Source organism: Pangasianodon hypophthalmus, chromosome 4 (assembly GCF_027358585.1).
Source record: "Pangasianodon hypophthalmus isolate fPanHyp1 chromosome 4, fPanHyp1.pri, whole genome shotgun sequence".
Taxonomy (NCBI): Eukaryota; Metazoa; Chordata; class Actinopteri; order Siluriformes; family Pangasiidae; genus Pangasianodon; species Pangasianodon hypophthalmus.
This window is the reverse complement of record NC_069713.1, coordinates 14,870,741-14,895,084: the sequence shown is the minus strand read 5'-3', so window position 1 is coordinate 14,895,084 and position 24,344 is coordinate 14,870,741. Positions and strand designations below refer to the sequence as shown.

The 24,344-nt window shown below is 38.8% G+C and overlaps 1 protein-coding gene across 3 annotated transcripts in view; it reads left to right on the top strand.

Moving 5' to 3' along the window:
• The window catches only part of plcb3 (phospholipase C, beta 3 (phosphatidylinositol-specific)), a 62,821-nt gene that overhangs the window by 24,182 nt on the left and 14,295 nt on the right, over positions 1–24,344 (top strand). For all 3 annotated transcript variants that reach the window (XM_034303617.2, XM_034303616.2, XM_026936270.3), the window contains exons 3-12: positions 14,299–14,367; positions 15,495–15,635; positions 16,106–16,185; positions 17,201–17,254; positions 17,464–17,536; positions 20,520–20,620; positions 22,056–22,222; positions 22,369–22,515; positions 22,992–23,149; positions 23,679–23,761. In XM_034303617.2, the coding sequence (XP_034159508.1) occupies positions 14,299–14,367; positions 15,495–15,635; positions 16,106–16,185; positions 17,201–17,254; positions 17,464–17,536; positions 20,520–20,620; positions 22,056–22,222; positions 22,369–22,515; positions 22,992–23,149; positions 23,679–23,761 (1,073 nt within the window). The remainder of the gene's footprint in view (positions 1–14,298; positions 14,368–15,494; positions 15,636–16,105; positions 16,186–17,200; positions 17,255–17,463; positions 17,537–20,519; positions 20,621–22,055; positions 22,223–22,368; positions 22,516–22,991; positions 23,150–23,678; positions 23,762–24,344) is intronic.

Here is a 24,344-nt window from a genome sequence, read left to right as displayed (position 1 = left end):
GTAAAACTGTAACACATTGTCCCTTTATTCATAAACATACTTGTATATAATTTTTTTTTGTTTAAACACAAGATAACTTTAAGGGAACGTGTCTGTATGTTCTCGTGGAAAATTCTGCCACACCTCTTGGGGTTCTTTTTCTATTTCCTCTTTTTTTGTTGAAACACTTGTGCAACCTTGCTAATTTGTCATTAAACTCTTTCTACGTTTATACGTTTGTAATTGTAGTTGCACAGTCTTTCCTGTTGCACAAATGTGGAAATTAAGCATTGATGTTAATTATTGATGTTAAAAAACTGGCTGAAACAACTGTCCTACATATGTTCCAATCTGACAGAATAAAAGTGTGTGAAAAGGGGCTTTGCACCCTGTGAAAGAAAGAATTTGTGAAATAGCAACCCAGATTTAAATAATCATAATGATCTGTAGGTGAGGAATAGCACGTGACAGGGTGTGCTGTAATAGGAAAGTAATCAGTAACAGTCTGGAGTAACAGTCAGAAGCTGCTGTGGCTACCCCTGAGTTGATTATTTTCCTAGAACAGCACATCCCATTGTGTTTTATTCATGTTATGCCACAGCAATTTGACCACAATTACATTTTTCTAAAAAATTTATTAAAGAATGATCTATTGTACTTTTTGTCAGTTTATAGATAGATTTATTGATGTGTAATGTCCGTTAAAAGTTAGTTGCATTTGCATGATAGCAGCTATAAACATTCGTTCCCTCACTAGCCTTTTTTTTCTCTTGAGGTTAATAAGACAAAAAATGCAGCTTGTCATGTTACTTAGAAACTATAAAGTGCAACGTGTTCTGTCTTTAAAGTCTGTAAAGTTTTTACCGTTTCAGAAAACTTAAAGTAACAGTTCACGCTGGAGACCTTCCAAAAATGCTAAATAAACATCTCCTGACAGAAAACTGCACCATATCAACAATTACACACATTTTTAATCATATTTGTGGACAAGTCCCTGTGAATTACACCATATGGCCAAAAGTATGTGGACACCTGACCATCACACAAGATCAGTATATAGGTGTGATGGTCAGGTGTCCATTTGCTTTTGGCCATATAGTGTAGCTGTCATCATAAAAAAAAAATAAAATAAAAAAAATAATAACAAATGATAACAAGTGTATTAAATATAAATCTGTGATTTGCCTTGCGGCCAGAACTACCATCCGAGCTGCTGTTATAGAAAATGAATGAACCTTCTGAGCAGTCAGAATCGTGCTGAGAACAGTGCTGTGGTATAATATTGTTTAGGGACCTAATACTAATTCTTTAATAATATTTAATAATACTGTATGTCGGAATAATATATACCGTTGCCACTAGAATTATATTTTGCTGTATCCTGATTATTTCCTTTTTGAATTATTTTCTCTCGATGATTGATTTTTTTCAGTTGGAGAATCAATCAGAATGCACATTGAATAATCCAACTGATAAATGACTAGGTTATTGAATCATATTTTTTAAGTTCAGGTATATGTTTTCACACACAACTGCTCGAGTTATGTGCTGCACATAAGGTGGTATAACATGTTCATATGCAAAAAGTGACAGACAAAAAGTAAGGATGGTTAGATCATAGCATGAAGAAGTCACGTTCTAGTGTAGTCTGGAAAGCACTGTTACAGAACACAAGTGAGGCTGATAAAAAAAAAAAAATCAGTATAGCACGACACATAACAGAGTTTAAGAATAGAACACACCACAACAAAAGATAAACTAAGATGATAAACTCTATTCATTTCGGCAATGCTGGGGTTTGCCATGTCAAAAATAAAGCCCAGATACAACATGTGATCAGCCGCTGGCTGTTGAACAAACAGAAACATGGGTGGCCTTGTACAGCAGAAGAGTTTAAATGAAACATACCTCCCTTTAAAGGCAAGAGTTGCATGTAAGTGTCTGTCAGAATGGTTTTTTTAGTACTGATGGAAATATTTTAAGCCTGACATGTTCTTCACCAAAATGTATACACTGTAATAAAAACTCAACAACCCCTTTCTCATTCATTACTTTTATTACTGGAGGATGACTCTCGACGCCTGCTGTATTTTCTCTGTATACTGCTTCAGTAGAGACTGGAGCGTGTGTGTACCTCTTTTTGCCCTTATCATTTATTTTCCGCAAATAGGTTATGCATATATTTTGTTACCCTTTTGATTTGACCTTTTAAGAAATTCAGGTTCTATGCAGGTTCAAAATGAGCATGTTTTTTTTAAAATGTGTATTTTTTCCCCACTTTCTACCCAATTTGGTTGCCTGCCAATTCCCACCCATCAGCCAGCTCTCAACATCTACCAACCGGGGGGGGGTGAAGACTAAAACATCCTTCCTCTGAAACATATGAATTCAGATTATCACATCTTTTCTGCTGTTCGTGCTGCGTCACAGGGCTACGTAACACACTCTGAGGAAAGAGCTATCTGCCCTCTTCCGCATACACGAGCTCACAGAGGCCCACGTTTGGCTAAGGCTATCTGCGATTTTCCGCACACATGAGCTCACAGAGGCCCACGATTGGCTAAGGCTATCTACCCTCTTCCGTATACATGAGCTCACAGAGGCCCACGATTGGCTAAGGCTATCTACCCTCTTCCGCATACACGAGCTCACAGAGGCCCACGATTGGCTAAGGCTATCTGCCCTCTTCCGCATACACGAGCTCACAGAGGCTCACGATTGGCTAAGGCTATCTGCCCTTTTCCGCACACATGAGCTTACGGAGGCCCACGACTGGCTAGTGTCGCTATGATTGATGGAAGTGAGAGTACGCCATTCCTCCCACTAAGGGAGCACAGCCAGTTTTTCTCACTTGGCTCCCAGCCACAGATAGCTGTGGTATCACTGGGATTTGAACTCACAATCTCCAGACAACAGGGCGAACGCATTTCTGTTGAACCACTCAGGAGCGTGGCTAAAGTAAGCTAACTCTTTTCAGCAGTCACAAATCCTAGATAGTATTCTTGATTACCTGAACTGAGAGAAATCTGGATTTTCCAACATATTTGGAATTAAAATTGTGTTTAAAATGGCAAGTAATTGCATTACAGTGAAACTTAGGCTTTTATTTACATACCACTTGAATTCACAGCTGCAACCTGACTCACCTTCAGGTGATTCATTTCTTCATTTGATGTGTTTGCACACATCACATCTAAAGGAGTGTTTTCGCTGAAGGATAATTTATAAAGATAGAGAACTCAGTTTACAAAAGCCGTTTATGGATGCCCCAGCAATTGCCCTTAGACTTCCATTATAATTGAGTTTGGAGCAGGGTTATTATTATTTTTTTTTTACTCAGTACAGAGGAACATTCTTGTTATTGTTTAAGTTCTTGTTATTGCTTAAGTTATTGTTTGCAGTAATCACAGAGATTAGGTTAAAAAAAGTCCCTGGAGTATTTCAGTACAACACCACTGTGATTAATAACCCCTTGAAGTCACAAAGTTTATTCTTTTATGAGGTAGAGTTGAGGATGTGGACATAATGTGTTTAAAGAAGATCATATTAATTATCCTGATAATGTGCATGATAGTTAGCGATTGTTATACAGCAGCACTCTTAAATGCTTGATTCTGATTGGTCAGAAGATGTTGCTCCATTTTCTAGAGCAGCGCCGGGTGTATGGTTTATATTAATGCGCTCATTCTGATACAGTATTGTTTCTATAGTAACAGCTAACGCGGGTACTTGGAGGCTTCATAAAAACAGATTTAAAAAAAATGTATAATTGTTGATATGGTGAAGTTCTCTGTGACGAGAGTCTCCAGTGTCAGCGCTTTGTAACAGTCAAGAAGTAAAGCTGTAGCTTTACGTTTTCTGATACAGGAAAGTCTTCAGGAAAGAACGCTTTGCATTTTTTCTTGATGAGAGAGAAAAAAGAGAGATGATGAGAGAACAACTGTTTAGCTCTTATAAGTGATAACAGTTTTATGGACGTTCCGCAACATTAATCTTCTTTAATAAATAAAAAGGTTAGTGTTTTGGCAAGTTGCTGTGGTATGAGAGGAATAAAATGTTTTGCCATGTGCTACATCCTGTTGTTGATCATTTTCCTATAACACCATGCCCTGTTGTGTTTTATTTTTTAATGTATTATTGTTATCTGTCAGTATTTTTTCAAGTCATTCAGTGTACTTTGTGTGAGACTCATTTTTAAAGACAAAGTGGAAGACCTGGAGACATGAGGTGTGAGCTACATTGTTTAATCTTCTTCCGTGCCAAGTCATTTAACAGGAAGAAACAAAGCTTACTGTGTGTATCTGCTCTTCCTCCACATTGACTTAACAAACTTCTTGACTTAATGCTCACTTGGAGTGTGCAGGAAAGATGTGTGTGTGTGTGTTTATCTCCATTAACTTATTCTTACACCTGTGTGCATTTTATTCTAGAAGACATAACTCAGCTGAGGAAAGCTAGCCTGTGACCTTGAATTTGCGAGTTGAACAGCTACACTAATGTCTGCTTTTCTCTGAAATATGGAAACACTTTGCAGTCATAGTTTCCTTTAAGCCCTTTCAAAGGAAATATGATGTGCTTTTATTTACTTGTGCTATTACGACTCTTCCATATTGGATTAGCATTCAAGCTCTTTTGGTTTCTGCTTGAGTATCTTGGTGGTTAGCGTGAGGATGTGGCTTTAGGTCTGTAGTCCTAATGGAAGGCTGGTCGGTGTGACTTCAGGGATAATGGTGTCCTGTTGCTTTTGTCCTTTCTCAATTAGCCTGATTGGTTTTGCAGTAAAGTGGGGTTTGGGAGCTAGTGGCGCTAGACTAATAGTTGCCAGTGCAGGTGGTACGGTAGGCTGCATTAGCGTGCACTCAGCTGTGGTTTATTTTAACCTTCATTTAGAGACATAAAACCTCCCTCTATTCTCTTTCTGCCTCTCTCTTTTTATGTATCTGCTTTTATTTGACTTCCTTTCCTGTCTCTATTTGCTCTGTGTTTTATGTCGAAGTGTAATGCTTTTGTTTTACGCTCATTTCTGTTAACTTTCTCCTCAAGTGCCCGATTCCTCTTCTCCGCCTCACGTCTTGTTCTGTGTCATTTATTCACAGCATTGTTTTTCTTTTGTTTTCATTTGCTGTTTCTCTCCGTCATGGACAGCTGGTGGTCATCAGTGCAGAACAGAAAGGCAACAATGTTGTCCATTTTGTATAAATGGAGAGATGATGATTTTCCCTTGCGCTATATTCTGTATGTGTCCATCTCTATCTGTATCTGCAAGCGTGGGAAAACTTGCAGGAAATGGTTGGGTAGCTATGCAGCACAACTTGTCCTGTGCCCTCTTAACCCATAAGTAAAGTCGAAATCCACCCAGTCTGTTTTTCATAGTGTATTTTATCTCTGCCGCAACAGATAAAATAATGTGAGAGAGAGACCAGATAACTCTGAATAAATGTCCACTTCTGTCGCTCTCTCTCTTCCGTATTCTTCTGTATTCTTCCTCTTTCTTTGTTTAAAAGACTGGCAGGATGTCTGGGGGTAAAAGTGACAGATACTGAGAAAGAGCGTTTAAAAATGTGTGGATATTTTGACGGGATGTCTTTTTAAAAGGGACTTATTTCCAGTTGTTTTGTGAGAGAGGACATTAAATCATGGGAAAGGGAATTCAAAGAGACATCGGAAATGTTATGTGGAGGACCTGAATCAGTCAGGACAGTTTGGATGAAGGCTCTGAATTAAAGCCTTTAAGGAAACAAGACCATGTGTGTGTCAGATAGAAAAGTGAGTGAACTATGAAAGGAAGTGGGATGAAGTGAAAGTGGTGCTGTTCCTAAACCATGTTTAACTTCATCTATCTTTATTTGAAATGTTTTAGATAGATGGAAATGGTGAATATTTTGTGTAGTCAGTGCTTCAATAAATCTGAGTTACACACTAAAAATATTTTTATGGAATGTGGAAATGCTGTTTTGCTGCCATATAAGTACTGTAATGCTTCTCCTCCATCATGAAAATGTATCAGAAAGCGTATTATTTTCCCGTATTGTCCTACTCTTCAGTACAAGCAGTACTTGAAGTGGAAAAAGTAAGTTCTCCCCTTTTTACAGTGTAAATATACACTCACTGTTCACTTTATTAGAAACACCTATACACCTGCACATTCATGCAATTATCCCTTCAGCCAATCATGAGGCAGCAGCACAATGCATAAAATCATGTAGATACAGGTCAAGAGCTTCAGTTAAAGTTCATATCGAACATCAGAAACAGGGTAAAAATGTCAATCTAGTGACTTTGGTTGTTGGTGCCAGCTGGGCTGGTTTGAGAATTTCAGAAACTGCTGATCTCCTGGGGGTTTACACAGAAAAAAAAAAAAAAACATCCTGTAAGCAGCAGTTCTGATGGTGGGAATGCCTAGAGTGATGAGAGTGGTCAGATGAGAATGGTCAGACTGGTTCAACATGACAAAGTCTACAGTTAGTAAACTGTAAACCACTCTTTACAACCATGGCAAAGAAAAATAAAGGATCTCAGAATGCACGACACGCTTGAGGTCGATGGGCTACAACAGCCTAGGATCGCACTGGAGCTCACACCTGTCAGCCAAGAACAGGAATCTGTGGCTTCACTGAAACAGGACAGTTGAAAACCCTCTAGCTAGTTCTCCCCTATCGCACAACAGCTACCACGCAGGGAGGGTGAGAGCTAACACATGCTTCCTCTGAGACTTTTTCTATAAGCTAGACACTCATTTTGATTTCTGTGGCTACGCTTGGATAAAGTGAAGTACCATGTGAGAAATGCCATTATGCAAAATGAAAACCCCAAAACTGAGACTGCGTTAACAGTGAACTATTGTTCAGACCAGCGGTAGACTGTTAGCTTGCACTTTTTAAGGGTAACGTGTTGCTTGTTGTTCAGTTACACAGAGTTCAGTTAAAGCACAAAGTGTGATGTTTTTTTTTTCTTCTGAAAACTTAATTTAGGTTAAAGAGAATAAGCAGACCATTAATATTTAATATTGTGCAAGGTCCCCCTGAATTCACTGTCTGAAACAGACCGGCACATGCTCAAATACAGGATGTGTGTTTTTTGGATTGATAATGTGAGCATTTCCTCTCTGGTCTGTCTCCCACTTTTTCTCTCTTCCCCAGAAGGGGACTTTCATTCCTGATGTTGAATTCCTCTTTCTTTGAAGGCTCGTGAACATACATACACACAAATACACCCATGCGCACACACACGCATGTAGGTCCTGCTTATTAGAATAAATGTAGTAGTTTAACTTAATAGTTGCCTCTGGGTCAGTACGGTCGTGTAAATAACATCCGAATGTCCATATGAAGTGTGCATTCAGCTGCCTGGTCCGGGGGGATATTTTCCTCCCTTTTGTGGCAAAGGAATGATGAGTATCTGAAACTTTCTTACTCAAAATAGCTGAATTATCCGCAAAGTCTATAGTGGGAATGCATGTGTGTATGGTTTGTTCAGGAAGAGTCTGAAGGAGAGGCATATGGGTGTGGAAGTGATCAGAACTGGTTTAATATAACATGCATAGTAGAGAATGCTAGAAAGAAGAAAAGATGCAGAATGGAGGAGGAATGATGTACACAAACAAATTGCGTTTTTCCTTTCTCCAGCCTCATATTCTGTCTCTCTTCTCTTGCTCCTGTAATTATGCCTCATCTTCACTGATTAGCTACATTTCCTATCATCTCCTCCCTCTCATCTCAACTAAATCATCTCTAATTCTCTCACTCACTCACTCACTCTCTCTCACACACACACACACACACACACACATTCTGTGTGTGTCTACACCTCTCAGCTGTTCTCTCTTCTTCGGTGGATAAATCTCTCTCCTTCTCTCCTTTGAATCCCTCTTCCTCTCTTATCCTCGTCTGTTCTCTCCTGTTTTCCCTCTTGTTTTTTTCCTATCAATTGTCTTGACAACTGAATTAACAATACTAGATAGAAGCAGATGGCACATGGTGCTGTTTTATTGGATGACTATTCTTGTTGCACTTATCACTACAGCTGAGCAAAAGAAGAGTTTGAAGTGGATAAAAATGTTCTCAAATGTTGCTCATGACACTAATAATTCATGTACATGATTTCACACAACTCTTATTTGTCATGCAAACATCAGGTTCCTGCAGGTTTCTTGAGTTCTTCCACTCTAACCTTGGCTACAAAGACAACCGTTTTGGGAAGATCAGCGTATGAATGTGATGGTCAGGTGTCCACAAACCTTTTTGCCATATAATGTACAATTGAGTGCAGCGTTGCTCAGTACAGATGTAATGCTGCATTCAGATTCCCTTTTGTCTTGTTCCAAGTGGGCTGCCTTTTGTGAATTTTACAGATGTTTAATTTACTAAAAAGTACAATAAAAGTGGCTTTTGTATGAAAAGTCTGAGTGGTTGGAATAAAGTAATGTTACCACCTGATCAACAAGAAGTCAAGCTACAATACATTGCAATACTTTGTGAATAATCACAATGCAAACACAGGGAGAACATAAGAAACCTAATAAACTAGGATAGAACCAGGGACCCTGGAGCTGTGAGCCATCCTGTCACTCTTGTGAACATATATTTTATGCAATATAGTATTTTTCCAAAGGGATATGAAAGATGAGGAATGACAGAAATGTTGGCTGGTTCAGCATTGGCACAAAGTGGAACAAAATTTAAACTATTTTTGTCAGTTTTTATTTATGTCCAGTTTCCTTACTGTGCTTTATTAAGTATTTGAACAAAAAAATATGAGCTTTAAGTAATTAAAGGAATGAACAGATTCACTGTGAGTGTACAGTTTGTTTTGAGAGAGATGACTGTAACAGTTTCAGTCTGTCATTGTGTCTTTTTCTGCTCAGTGTAACTGAGTGTAACTAACTGTACGCACTGTGAGTGACAGAGAGCAGGTATGAGAGAGATGACGTGATGGAGTTCTTGGATCTCAGGAGTATAACATGTCCACGGTGCTGCCACACACACACAAACACACACACACACAAACACACACACACACAAACACACAGTGTATGTTTCAATAGGACAATCTCTTTATCTCTTTCGCTGTTTCTCACTCTCTCACTCACTCACATATATGCGTGCACACACACACACACACACACACACACAAAAAAAACTTCTCTCAAGACCAAACAGGAAGAGACTATTGCCACCGGTTACAGGAGTTATGTTCCACTATGGTTATGATTATAATATAATTATAACTATATTGCATTCAATTTTAAATTGTTTTAAAAATTACTAACGTTATTAAGCAAAAATAAAAGGAGACAAACTCAGAGTTTTTATAAACTTTAAGGTTTCAGGTTATTTTTATTTTTATACCCATAGTAATGTTTTTGACACTGATATTTTGAGAAGATTTTACATTTCTTGTTATATCTTCATGCGGCTCATGTGCAAGATGGCTTCCTATTCAATATAAATTCTCACTACATAGGGCTTGACATAAATTCATGATGAATCCTTTAGTGCTTCATAAATTCTTCATGATGAGCTCCATTTGAGATTAAGCCACAGAAACAAGCCACTCCAATAAGAGCCTGTGGGAAGTGATTAACTACTGATATCAAATTTAGGACAAGTTGACTGCTTGTTTTCATAATTAAGTAGAGTATTGATACATCATTTTTAAAATGTAATAGTAAAATATGCCATACATGATGGGTTTATTCATCCTTCATTTCCTTTAACAAACAACATAAGGGTCATTTGGCCAAAATGTTTAGGAACTGTATAAACATGAGATCTTTGAATTGTGCCTTTGAATATGTAAATATTATGAAAATTGGATTAGTAGTGTAACAGTGAAGTAGTTCTGCTTGCAGCAGTGTTCAGGATTTGTTTCTTTCAGTGAGCCCTGGACAAAAGGTCCAGTCAGAGTCTCAGGGTTAGACGTCAGAGGTCAGAGAAGAGCCTCAGGCTTCCAGAAGGAGAACATCACGTTCGTCATCCAGGTTACTTACAGCATTATGCAACACAATTTAACACACAAGCACACACAGGTTCTTTGTTGCGCAGTTATTTTGATCATATGTCCCTACAGAGGCACCAGCCTTAGATTTTGTCCCACGCTAACACACACACACACACACACACACACACACACACACACACACACACACACACACAGAATGTGGGTTGCAGTGAACGAATTCTTTTTGTTGTGGCATGTCATATAGTAGGTTGGAGTTTCCCGTACTCCTGTTTCATGAACCTCTCGCCATTCCTGTTCCTCCATGTCCACTCCCCTGTGCCATGCTGAGCCAAAACAGGACTCAGAAAACCAGTTTGACTTCAGGAGCAAGTGAACATGTACAGACATTAACAGTTAGAGAGTAGAGCTTATCTTCCAAAAGCACTTGGACAAACGTAGCAGTTTAGAGTCCAGCTGCTGGTTTTCATGTCAGTGTAACATTCCTTAGAACAATAAAATACATTTTTTTTATTTTTTACAATAAAAAATTATGCACATTTGTTAACCTTATACTGTAAAGTTTTTTCTGATGGAAGTGCAGTTCTACCTTCCAATTTACAGTCTCTGTTCTTCCAGTTGTTCTACAGTGTGTGAGAACGATGTGTGATAAATAGACTAACAGATTGTTTGACTTCACGTCAAAGCAGTGTTAGTGATGGGAGAATACACAGCGTGTGTGTGTGTAGTGGTTCTCGTGCCCTCGTGCCACCGCTTGATGTACAGCTCTGAGAAGAAACATGCCATGGGAAAGAGAGGAACAAAAAAAGTGTGTGTGTGTGCGTGCGTGTATGTGTGTGTGAAACCCGTACTTCATGTGCTGCAGAGATAGAGGCCGCTAAATATTACATTTACAGCTTTCCCGTGCAACTTTAGGAGAAAAGGACACATAGACACACACTTGAACATGCACACACATGCAGGATTGCTCAGCCGACAGAAAGACACAGGAAGATATGTGACAAGTCCAGACTCGTAAAAGCACTTGTGCAAAACATGACCTGTTGTAAAACGGTTGTCTCGGTTTGATTTTTCTTTTTTTCTGCTTTTACATTTGTTTTCCTTCTCTCTGCATGGTTTGTTTGTGTCGGTGCTTAAAACATTTCCTGTGCACAAAGCAGGGATGGGCACAGGACAGACACAGAGAGCTCTGATTGGTTGATCCTGGTGGATAAGAGACAGTAAGAGGCATATGACAAGTTTGTCCCTTCAGAGAGTCACCATTAGAGAGGCATAATGACAAAGTGGAGCGAGGCTGAAGATAAAAACGAGCAATATGACGATATGTTACTATGTTGATAACATCACAATATGCTTTTCTGAATTATTGTAGGTATGGAATTCACATGCAGCCTAATAATCTGTTTATAATCTGTTCATAATCTTGATTCTGTTCAATCAGAACAAAATGATTTAAACATCCTAAATACAAATACGATAAAATACTTGAGGCTGATCTGAGTGAAATGAAAGACTTCTAGGCTTATAAACTTTTGAATCTGATCTGTTTGCAAAAATAATCTTTTTTTTTTTTTCTTTTTATTTAGCTCATGACACGTTGGGTGAAAAATGGTCTGCATTTTTCAAAGCAGAATGACAAGCAGCATGACTTGTTCTCATTTTCTGCTGAAACTAATATGATTTAAGATTTTAAAACACAAGCACAGCAACTGAATACTCGCCTAGACTCTGAGATCTGTTAGCTGCTCTGACAGGATTCTTGTTTTGGTAACGCTGACTCTAATGTCAGAATTGCCTTAATTACAAGCTTCAAACTTGTTATCTCCAGCAAACATGTTATTGTTGGTTGGGAATTTTTTTGTGTGTAACTTGACAGAGTAGCCTCAGCTTATAAACGAACTTTAAAAAACATAAGCAGCTTCCACAGTTAAATTCATTAGGGGTATAATGTCAGGATTTAACTCTATAGGTTTAAACATTTTCTAGTATGGACTATATAATATGAGGACAGTTTAACTTTAGAGTGTATGAAAGATGTTAATGTGTTGTGTGTGTTTTCATAAAAATTCCAAATGGGAGGAGCTGAATCTCTGAACCGCCATTTTACAATTAACGTATTTCCAGCATGGGGTGAACGCACGATGTTTCATTTCTCACGTGCATAAAATGTAACATGCATGTAAACATACTGTATATTCAATAGATTGCAGTTTATAGCATAGAAACAGTTCATTCAGAATCAGAAAACAGAATGAATTCTTGAAGCTTGACAGAAAATATGTGCGTATAAAGATGTTCCAAATGGTTCTGTGCTCCTCCTCCAAGTCCACTCTTTGGTGGAGTTTTTGAGATGTTTATGGACGTGACAGTGAATGTTTGGGAAAAGTCCTCAAGATGAAATCTTACTCCCGATTGTTGACTGTTGTGCTCAGCGTGGTGTTTTTATGATAGCCATTCGGAGATACAGGCAGAGATACACACTCAGTGTTGTTACAGACTCAGACACTTGTGCTGATTGTTCCTTCAAGCTCTAAGTGGGAAATAATTACACGTAACTGGTTGTAATGCAATTAACAAAGAAAACATGAATGAATTGCACACTGAGAAACGCATAAAAAAAAAAAGGTAACTGCATGCTGTAGGTTCATGTACAATTATGTGGTGCTAAACTATTTTTTATGCAATGTATGCTGTTTTATGACTGTGACAATTGAATTAATAATGAGACATCGCAGGACTCTAATTTTATTTTATTTTTCTCTTGTTTTCTGCCAATCCACTGTGTGTTTTGTGTAAGAGACCACCGCAGAGTCGGCTTCAATGCTGGCTTTATGTAAGGGTGCATAGAGGGCACTCAGGAGCACCATTTGGAAGCCTAAGATGAGAAATGGGACACCCTACGGCCTCGCATGTTAACAACCATACTATGTGTACTATGGCAAATAAATCCGTAGCTGATGTAGCAGATGTTCACTTTTTTACATGATTTGTTTTCCGTTATCTGATTTGTCATTCTGTTCCTTGTTAAATAGGACTTTGTTTGTATATACTTTACAATACTAGTTTATCACAAGCTTTTTGTTTTTACTGATCCATCATTTGTTTCAGCTTGTCAGCAAATATGTAACGTATCTTGCCATAATACCTAACATGAGAAGCATGTATGCATGAGTGTGTGTCCATGTCCCTCTGTCCCTGCTGCGATCGGAGCACTTCCCTAGAGGACTCTTACCAGCAACCTCTAACCTGTCACACACTCTCAAGGGAACACACACAAGTCAACAACTTAATCATGACAGAGAGCAAGAGAATGTGAGTTATGTTGCCAAATAAGAGAAAATAGAAAAGCGCACAGAATAAAGCAGTGGCAACACAAAGAGTGGAACGTTGGATTTAAAAGATGAAGAGGTCAAGAGAGAAAGGATGATACAAAGGCAGAAAGGATGAAAGAGAAAAAGAGCGAGACTTGTAAAACAGAGCAGGAGAGAGTGAGTATTTACAGTCCTGTTCTGCTTTGTTTACCGTGCCCGTTTATGAGCTGCTTTGTGTACAGAGCGCCCCAGCTCAGCTGTACTGGTGCTCTCTCTTTTTTTTTTTTTTATTTTTTTTTTTTTAAAACCACCACAGTTTCACTATGTCCTCCTGCACACCCTGTATTTGGGCTGGAATCTGGATTAGTGAGCAAACCGTGGCATAACCTTTTGTCTTTGAGACCATGGTGTAGTGCATTTATAATTATTGGTCAGTGTTAGGCGAGTCTCTCTACCCCTGAGTCCTGCAGTGACGTCTGGATGTGATCTCATTCCAGCGTGGGACTGAAGAAAACTAAAAGACTGGGCTCACGCGCCATGTATTACGACCTTGTCATGAGTGTGTTGTTATTGAAATCATCAGACTTTTTCAAACCTGCATGACTGATAGCACAGCTCAGTCTCTCCAGGTCATGCTGTCACTTGGAAATCAGGGCTAATATCTGGTCAATCATTGCTCATTAATATGTCGTACCTTTTTGTCATATCACATTTGAGATTTCATCCAAAATTAACTTCTTGTCTTCTCTCCTTTTCCCTTGCTACAAGTCCTCATTAGATCCTGTGACAAAATTTCATCTCCACTTTCAATATAGAACTTTGCACTTCATATTTAAACAAGGATTATTTCGCTCCACTTACTACATTCAGCAGTGTGGATCTGTAGACAGTGTTCACTGTTTTAACACAACCTGGATTTAAAAGCTTTGTTATTCTCTGTCTCTCGTGAATAACAGTGTGACTTGTGTAAAAGCCAGAGTTCAGAGCTGCAGATGGTTTGAAAGTACGCTCATGCAATTGTTTATAACGTTCTATTTTCATTTCTCCTCAGGAGGCCGAGATTGTGGACATCAGCCATATCAGAGACACCAGAACGGGGAAGTTTGCCAAGATACCAAAGGTACTGTGTGTATAAGAGATTGTGTTTTTGCATTAACTGTTTTATAGCTTTAATGGTATGTGTGTGTATGTGTGTGTGTAAGTAAGAGAGCATGTTTGAGTATTAGTCATTTTATAGCCTTAGTGTTTTTAAGCTCTCTGTGTGTTAAAAATGTGCTATTTCAGGTCTGTGGAATTAAACCTGAATAAATAAGAGAAACATATATATATATATATATATATATATATATATATATAAAATTGTATATTATATGTATATAAAATTGTACATACATTCCTTGACATGAGATTTCTGAAAATAATAATAATTATAGACACCTCACTGAGCGTCCATTCTTAGGTCATGTTTGCTTGCAGAGCTCGGTGCGGTGTCCTTAGGAAGGTTTATTGGCAGGCATTTCTGGATGATGTGCCTATGTTTGCAAGATCAGCCCTCCCTGACTGACCCACAAAGCCCTGTGCCAGGTTTTACAGCCCTACAGTTAGGGAGAAATATCCCCACTCCATTAACTCAACCAGTTCAATTCAGTTTTATTTGTATTTTAACAATATACATTGTCACAAAGCAGCTTTATGGAAATCTGGATGTAGATTTATATCCCTAATGAGATTCCTTTGAAATTTTGAGAGGAACCAGACACAAATGGGAACCCATGCACTTTTTGGTGGCACGGGATAGTGGGATGTTGGTCATTACAGTATACATGTGTAGAAGAGGTACATTAGAACAATGCTAAGTGCAGTGAATGTGTATTCAGTATGAGCATGTAGTGAGGAGTCCTGGGATAAGCACAGAACAGTTTTCAGGATTACAGCAGCAGATCTTAGCAAGTGTAAGTCAGTGGCATCCAGGTGGGATGATTCAGTAGAGCAGGAACATGAGTCTTAGGCAGGTCAGCCCCAACACAAACACACACATGCATGCACATTTATACCCACACAGTGGCCTTCCACTCTTATCGTTGCTCCAATGCTTGTGCAGAGGAAGCCACACTGACTGTGGTGTAACGACTTGCAGGAAGTGTGTGATGTCTCGTGTACCCAGGGATGAAGAACTTCTCTTTCACTGAGGTCCAGAATCTGACTGTGTGTGTGTGTGTGTGTGTGTATGTGTGTGTGTGTGTGTAGGACTGGCGTGTGCGTGAATGGCTGGGCTTTGGAAAAGGAGAGGGCAATGTGGAGGCTAAGCTAGTAACAGTCGTCTACGGCAGCGACCTGGTCAACATCAACTTCCTTAACTTCCAGGCCATGCAGGAGGACATTGCCAAGGTAACCACGGCAACCAAGCACCACACGCCCCCTCGTTGCAATGGCTGTCTACTGTTTCTCTGTCATGTCTATCTCTCAGTCTCTCTCTGCCACTCTGTCAGCTAAAAATAATCATTTATTAAAAAATTTAAAGGCCTTTTTTCATACCCAAGGACACTATACTTAAGGGTAGACAAAACACAACACAATTACAGCTACAGCAAAAACAAAACCATCGATATATAATAATATAAAACATATCAAGGAAAAAACAGAAGTCAAAATATAATTAAAATAAATTAGAGCGAAGCAGAACAGGACCTAATCAGTTTTATTCTTTTCACTAGAACTTCTGGAAAACTGATTTCTTAATGGGGTTAGGGTCACCCTTTACATCACTCTCACACTGGTTTATCTGTTTGCTCATTCTGTGTGTGTGTGTGTGTGTGTGTGTGTGTGTACGTATGCTCGTGTGTTTACTATATCTCCAGGTGTGGACTGAAGAGCTGTTTAAACTTGCTACAAACATACTGTCCCAAAACGCCTCACGCAACACCTTCTTACTCAAGGCGTGAGTATTGTGTTTGTGTGTGAGTGTGTGTGTCTGTGTGTTTGTCTGTATGTGCATCTGAGTTTTTGTACATATGTAGGGGTGTAATGAGCTGGTGATCGATGCATCAATTTAAGAGGCAGTTATTGAAATGAATGGAGGCAATAGATCAATTATTATTGTTTATAAATGATTATAATTGATTATTATCAAAAAGGACGGATAACTGGTGTGAAAAAAAAATTACAAACACACACCCACACACACATTTTTAATACTCGCCAATTACACAGCTTCCGTTCAAAATAGCCAAATGAACCACTATACTTTTTGAGTACATTTATTAGCTATATGTCATTGGAAGGTCCTCACAAAGTCATTTTGCATGTGTGGGTAAACATGTCCTTATCATTAACAGCCTGCAGCCTGTGACGTTTTACATGGTGCTGTACATGTGTAAAAGACATGTCTGTCACATCCATCTGTTCTCTTGCTCCGCTTTCTTTCTTTATTCAACCTCAGAAAGTTATACTCATCCTCCAGGCCAAAAAAACAAAAGCTATAGGCCACTTTCTCATTCTGTCAAAAATATTTTGGGCTCTGATTAAAAAATCAGTAGCTTGTGAGCTGTGGTTTGATGCTCTGATAACAGTTACATTCTCATGCTGCCTTCAAACGCTTGTCAGATCCCAATCTCACTTGTTAAGACGTAATTATGAAGTCTTTGTATGTGTATACTGACAAATAAAGAATTAATTACAATGCTTTGTGATAAAAATCAGAAATTTATGAATTATAAATTATTATAAGCTTCAGTTCATAATTACGACTTGAAGGTATACTTATATCCAGCTCTCAGGTGGGAAATAAATGTACTTGTACATATGATAATTTTAATGGCACATGAAGGCAACATTACCCCATCAGGAGTTTGTATTGTAGTTGTTTTAAATTGTAATTTTATAATGGATACAATACAATGGTTCACCATTGGCATTGCTTATTTTTTATTTAATTTTATTTTTCCCCAACCAAGATACACGAAGCTAACGCTGCAGGCAACCCAAGATGGGAAAATCCCACTAAAGAAGTGAGTACGATCACACACACACACAGCTATATTAATTTCACCACATCTTGTTTCATAAATTTGGTTTTCCTTCCCCTGTTTACTTTTGTTTTCAGTTCTGCTGTGTGAAACCTATTAGTGCATGGCTCTCAGAACAAAGTGTATGCAAATTGGATGAACTGATATTGCTCATAATGACCCTCAGAGTTCTTTTGCACTCTCTTTCTCAGTATTTTAAAGATGTTCTCTGACAAGAGGCGAGTGGAGACAGCGCTGGAGCAGTGCAACCTCATGGCTAACAGGGTATTCACTCATTAATCAATCATGCAGTTAGGACTCATGTCTTTCCCCTATTCCCCTGTAGCACATACATAGCTTCCTCCTTTGGTGTGTGTGTGTGTGTGTGCGTGCATGCGTGCGTGCGTGCATGCGTGTGTGTGTGTACACGTGTGTGTACACGTGTGTGTGGCCAATTATAGTGTGCTTCTCTAAACAAGCATTGCTTTGTGAATGTATACATCCAAGTAACTCTCACATGGCCCAAAGTTCTCTTCTGCCAGAGAGGTGGATTCAGTAGCAGTGCAGATTGTATCCTATTCTGGCGCCTCTGCATCCGGGTCTAATAATAAAACAAAATTAAAAATTAAATTGCAAACATATTATCAAATAAAAAATAAGAGACCACGAAGTAACAGTCTGGTCAGCAGCCATGATGAACAGAGCCCTAGCACATTCATAACACATGCAAAAACCTGCAATCTTACAGGTTGGCTCGGTGACATAACCGTTTTCAGTGTCATCTGCTAATCTTGCTGAAAAAATATACACAGTGATCTATGACCAGCATGCAGTCCATATCATGCTAAGTAAGAAATGAAACACTTCGGTAATTGTCATCATAAGAAAATAATGATAAGTTGGTATAATGTGGCCTCACATGAAGCGCAGATTATTTAAGCAATATCGCACGGGTAAGAGTGCGGTTATACTGAATATCGGCACAGCTGTGATTTATGGCTTATGGCCACGGGTAATCGCAGTCATGCCGATATTCAGAATAACCGCATGATTGCGAGTGTGATATTGCTTTTTTGTACAACAGTTTTATAAATAGGAAATTAACATAATGCTACTGATATTTTGGACACAATATGGCCAAATAATTTGGTTATTTTTGCACCGGGAACAGAAATAGCAGAAATCCTGAAGAAGCTACACCCACTTTAGCTGGCTAGCTAGCTCACAATGATTTGTACATCCCCATTAAAGGTGCATCAGGTGAAATTGGCTTCCCTTCATCCTTTTCATCTTCATCTGACAAGCTTTTGTATTTTTACCCAGAAGTTATATCCATGAAAATTGGATTGTTTGCCTTGTCCGCTAATGATGTCGCTAACTCTACTTTAGTAATGTTTTCAGTGGGAGTGTTGCTAGATTGCTGGAACATCCCAGTATGGTTATACTAAATATAAGCACTCTTGGAACATGTTTAATGTTATGGAACGTCCATGAAACAAATTCTCTCCTGTTATCACTCACAATGTAGCAGCTATACACAGTCATTTGCTCACCAGCCTCTAGTTATTCTTCTTTTGGGGAAGTTAATAAAACAAAACAAAAATAAAAATTACAGATTGTCATATTACAAAGAAACCGCAACGTTCGACAATCCTTCCAAAAATGGCAAAAAATGTCTTCTCACAGAAAACTCCATGATAACAAAAATTGCATGTTTTTTTTTTATCTGTTTATGTGGAGCGTCTGCCATACAAGGCACTTGTACTGTAGTCGTTGCTATAGAAAAAAGTAACTGATTAGATCTAGAGAATTAACATACCCCTGTGATTTAGGAGTATATTCTTTTCTATCAGAGCTGCTTTTCCAAAAAACAAAAACAAAAAAAAAGCAGAATTGAGCATTCAACAGTGTTGTGGAATAAAAATTAAAATACAAGGTGAAACAGAAATCCTAATGCATTTTTACTGTTACATGATGTATTTCCAAATGAAACAGATTCTGCATTTTTGCTCAGTGTTAGCTGGGATGGAAGGCGCGTGAGGTTTAAAACATGGAATAATATTGGTTTATGTTATATTCTCCACTTGCGCATGCGTAGCGATAGAGTAAATGATGAGATGTGTAGAGGTGTGGTGGGATCAACACATTTTGCTATAACAGAAATTTACAGAAAACCATGTATGCGTTCTTTTAGGTGATTGAAACTGTTCACAGTATGACCTGGGACAATGAAATGAACAAAACAAGGGGTTTGATTCAGGCTGTCCAGGTAGCCGCTGGTTACTGAGAGCCGTAATGCTGTAGCGCACTGCCCTCAGCTGGTGCAATTCAGAATTTCACTGAGTATGGTGAAATTATAGGGCAGGGGTGTCAAAACGTACCTTGTGAGGCCTCATTTTTTTCATGCCACCCTGATTCATCAGTCTATTTTTGTCAGATTTTTGTCTGAGAGTTTTCTTCTGCTTGGTTGGAGTGAAAATCTGCAGCCACACAGGCCAGCTAATTGGACACTCCTGGTGTAGGGATTAATATCAAGCTGAGTCTCAAATGACATTCTTTGTGTACTAGTAGGGTGTTCACACGCGGCAACTCAGAGAGATGTGATGTGTTATTAATAAGTGGATGATATACTAAAATGTAAAAATTACATAATGAAGTGTGACACTTTTTGTAGATTACGAAGAAAAAGGGCCAGAGACGTCAAGGATGGAGGCTGCTGCTCAATTTTTCTAAAGTGCTGACGCACCAAGCAAGAATGCTGTTACACTACAGTCATAAATTGGTAGCAAAAAGTTTAGTCTGGACATTTTGGCTGCTCTGGTGCTAGTCAGTTACAGAAAGTACAGCACAATGATCTTTCACTTCCATTTAGTGCAAAATGGTAGTGTTTGACATGAAATGTTAATAACCTTTAAGTTCCAGTGGCTGCATGATAAAATACTGTATGTGATGTGTAGTGTGAGAATATATGCCCCACCATTTGAGACACAGCCTCAGTGTTCAAATAAAGTCTGACATAGAAATTGGCCATTACTATGAAATGTATTATTGTCTTCCTGAAAATCAGGCAACCCCTGTCCTTTAGAGATTTGATGTTGCCTTGTTAAAACACCCATTCAAACATTAGATCAGATGAATCAGGTGGGTTTTTTGTATTCAGACCACTGCAAAACTGGAGTTTATCCCCCTGACTGCAATAGTGTATAGTGTAGTGTATCTTTTCTACACCATCAGAGTGGTTAAAAGCCGTTTGATTTGTGTCCCTCAGGCAGACGGGATCAAGCTGGAGGAGTTCACCTGGGAAAAGTTCCAGAGCTTCTTGAACAACTTGTGCCTGAGGCCTGAGATCGACCGCATCTTCGTGGAGCTGTGAGTGATGGACAGGGGATGAGAATGTTCTTGTTCTGATTGTTCTGTTCTGCTCATTTGTTTCAGATTTTATTTATTTATTATAAGCTGTAATGAAATGGAAAAGGGATCATTTAAAGTGATGTTCACTGCATCCATTATGTCTGAATACCACACAAGGATTTCAACACGTTTCTCTGTAGTGGGGAAGTTAATAAGTAAGGAATAAAACACAGTAGGGGGTGCTGCTATGGCAAAATAGTCAGTGACAGGGTGATGTGATGATCATATCCCTGAAGTTGTTTATTTTTCTATAACAATACATGTAGCTGTAACTGTTAGAAGTTTTAATTTATTATAGTACGGCACATCACATTTTTTATTAGTTTATGGTTACAATTAATGTTGTGGAGCATCTGCATTCCTGTTATCACTTACATTATACATCAGATATAAACATAGCTTTATAAAGTCTTCCCTCACCAGCCTCTTTTTTTCTGTCTCTTGAAGTTAATAAGAAAAAACACAGCTTGTCATGTTATTGAGGAACCACAGTGTCCTCTGTTCTGAAGACTCCTCCATGGCAGGAAACATACTGGCACTGACACTGAAGACTCCTTCCATAAATCTTAAATAAACGTCACCTTACAGAAAGCTTCACCATTCACCGTATCAGCCATTATACTTTTTTCCCTGTTAAATAACAGCGTGTATTTTCTTCTATTTATCGGCCACCATACATGCCCCTGTGAATTATCTGTTGCTATAGAAACGATAACATATTAGAACGAGCACATTAATATAAAGGTGTGATTTGAATTACAGCTTTTATTATTGTCAGAGCTGAACTGTGATAGAAAAGTAATCAACACCTCCTGACCAGTCAGCTCCAGCAATTTTACAGTGCTGTGATATAAATGTATATTTCATACGTTTGTAAACGAAGCTTTTTATCGTTTTAGAGATGCGACTACTTTTTCAGAGAGAAAAATTTGTGCTTAAGTAGTTGTGTGGTTCAGATGGTACATTAGTACCACAAAACATTTCACTGTATTGCTCTAGTGATAGAAAGTTTGATAAAACTATATAAGAACCGCTTTAGTAAGACGCTGTCATGTGTATCTCATCCCAAGATCTTTAGTGTTAAAGCCAATTCACATCTGACACATTTTTATCTCATGTCTGAGTCATAAACTGTCAGAGTTTTCTTGTATTTCTCCTTACAGGGAGATACTAATATTGATTAATTTAGTTTTAATGTTTAGTTTTAGTTTAGTTTTAACAATACGCATAGTGCAGAAGTATGCAGGCAGTGCAGTTACACAATTGGAGAAAACAATGCAACGAATACATGAAGTCAGATCTATTGCACCGTGTTGTCCTTATAAATTAATATCTAATAAAGTGTGTGTATGTGTGTGTATGTATGCGTGTATGTGTGTGTATGCATGCCCAGTGGCTCTAAAGGGAAGCCCTTTCTATCCCTGGATCAGATGTTGGACTTCATCAACCGTAAGCAAAGGGACTCACGGCTGAATGAGGTGCTGTACCCACCTCTCAAGCGTGAGCAGGTACGACAGCTCATGGAAAAATACGAGGCTAACGCCCACCAGCTGGAAAGAGGTAAACACACACACACACACACACACACACACACACACAATAGGAGTTACAATGAGAGGAAGATAATGAGATAATTGATGGTAAATGTGATGGTAATTGTGTGTGTGCGTGTTTGTGTGTGTGTGTTTGTGTGTGTGTGTGTGTAGACCAGATCTCTCTAATGAGTTTCAGTAAATATCTGGGAGGAGAGGAAAATGCAGTGGTTCCCCCTGAGAGGTTCGACATCATGGACGATATGAACCAACCGCTGTCTCATTATTTTATCAACTCTTCGCACAACACCTACCTCACAGGTTTGTACTTCCTATATCTGAAAGACTGTTACAATTCTCTACATCAAAATCCAGGAAGAGTATTCTTTACCCGCGAGAGAACAACGTTTGCACTCTGACCTAGTGCGTGCTTTGTGGACATGACTCCAGTGTGGGAACTTAATGGGATTCTTGGATATTTCTCAAATGTTTTTTCAGATACTGTATTAGATGGCCTTATAACTGTTTCATTTCTGTAATTATCATATCTGCAAAGCAGCCCTTGTTTCTTTTTTATTGGTGAGCAAGTTATGCATGGCCTCTGGAAAAATAGCTTTCTTGGTCGGAATCCATGAATTACAGTATAACTAAGCTTTAATATACAATGGGAGTGAGAACTCTGTGAAGCTGCAGTGGCGAATTTGTACCTAGTATCTTTCAAACAGTGACATTTTACATTTTTTTCATTTTTATGTGTGTGTGTGTATGTGTGTGTGTGTGTGTCTGCGTGCATGCAGTGGGTCAGTTAACAGGTCTGTCCTCAGTGGAGATGTACAGACAGGTTTTGCTCACCGGTTGCCGCTGTATCGAGCTGGACTGCTGGAAAGGTCGTCCACCTGATGAAGAGCCCATTATCACACATGGCTTCACCATGACAACCGAAATCCCCTTCAAGGTACAGCCATCTGCCCGAGTCATTCTGTTCATCTCTCTCACCATGTTCATCTGCCCGAGTCATTCTGTTCATCTCTCTCACCATGTTCATCTGCCCGAGTCATTCTGTTCATCTCTCTCACCATGTTCATCTGCCCGAGTCATTCTGTTCATCTCTCTCAACATGTTCATCTCTCTCACCATGTTCATCTGCCCGAGTCATTCTGTTCATCTCTCTCACCATGTTCATCTGCCCGAGTCATTCTGTTCATCTCTCTCACCATGTTCATCTGCACGAGTCATTCTGTTCATCTCTCTCAACATGTTCATCTGCCCGAGTCATTCTGTTCATCTCTCTCAACATGTTCATCTGCCCGAGTCATTCTGTTCATCTCTCTCACCATGTTCATCTGCCCGAGTCATTCTGTTCATCTCTCTCGACATGTTCATCTGCCCGAGTCATTCTGTTCATCTCTCTTCAATAATGTCCCATATTCATTTGCCTACATGCAGATGACATTTTCCCATTTCCACTCTGTCTCTCTTGGCAGGAGGTGATTGAAGCCATTGCCGAGAGTGCCTTTAAGACCTCTCCTTACCCCCTCATCCTCTCCTTCGAGAATCATGTCGACTCGTAAGTGTAACTCTCAGACTGTACGTGTGTGTGTGTGAGTGTAAGCACAGAACCATCCAGACCTAGCCAGTGTTATAAAAGTATTGATATCAATATTGAAAAAAGTATTGATATTATTATGATATCGATACTATATAGCTCTCAAATCTGATTGGTCAAAAGGTGTTGCATTCCTTCTAATACGTTACTGTTTCTATAGCAACAGCTAATTCACATAATCCTAATCTAACACTAAGAATCATTGATATGGACAAGTCTTCTGTAGAGACACATTTATTTAACATTTATGGAAGGAGTCTCCAGTGTCAGCATTGTAACAGTTAGAAGCTTTTCCACCATGATCGACAATTTTGCACTTTGCAGTTTCTTTGAAAAGCTGCGTTTTTTTGTCTGATTAATTTCATAAGAGAGAAAAAAGAGAGGCTGATGAGGGAACGACTGTTTATAGCTGCTATAATGTAAGTGATAACATGAACTAACTTGTCTCATGAACATTCCACGACATTAGATGTGTGAAAAGTATGATGTGTCATTGTTTAATTAATTAGAAATTGTGATAGTTGGGAAATTGCTGTGGTATAAG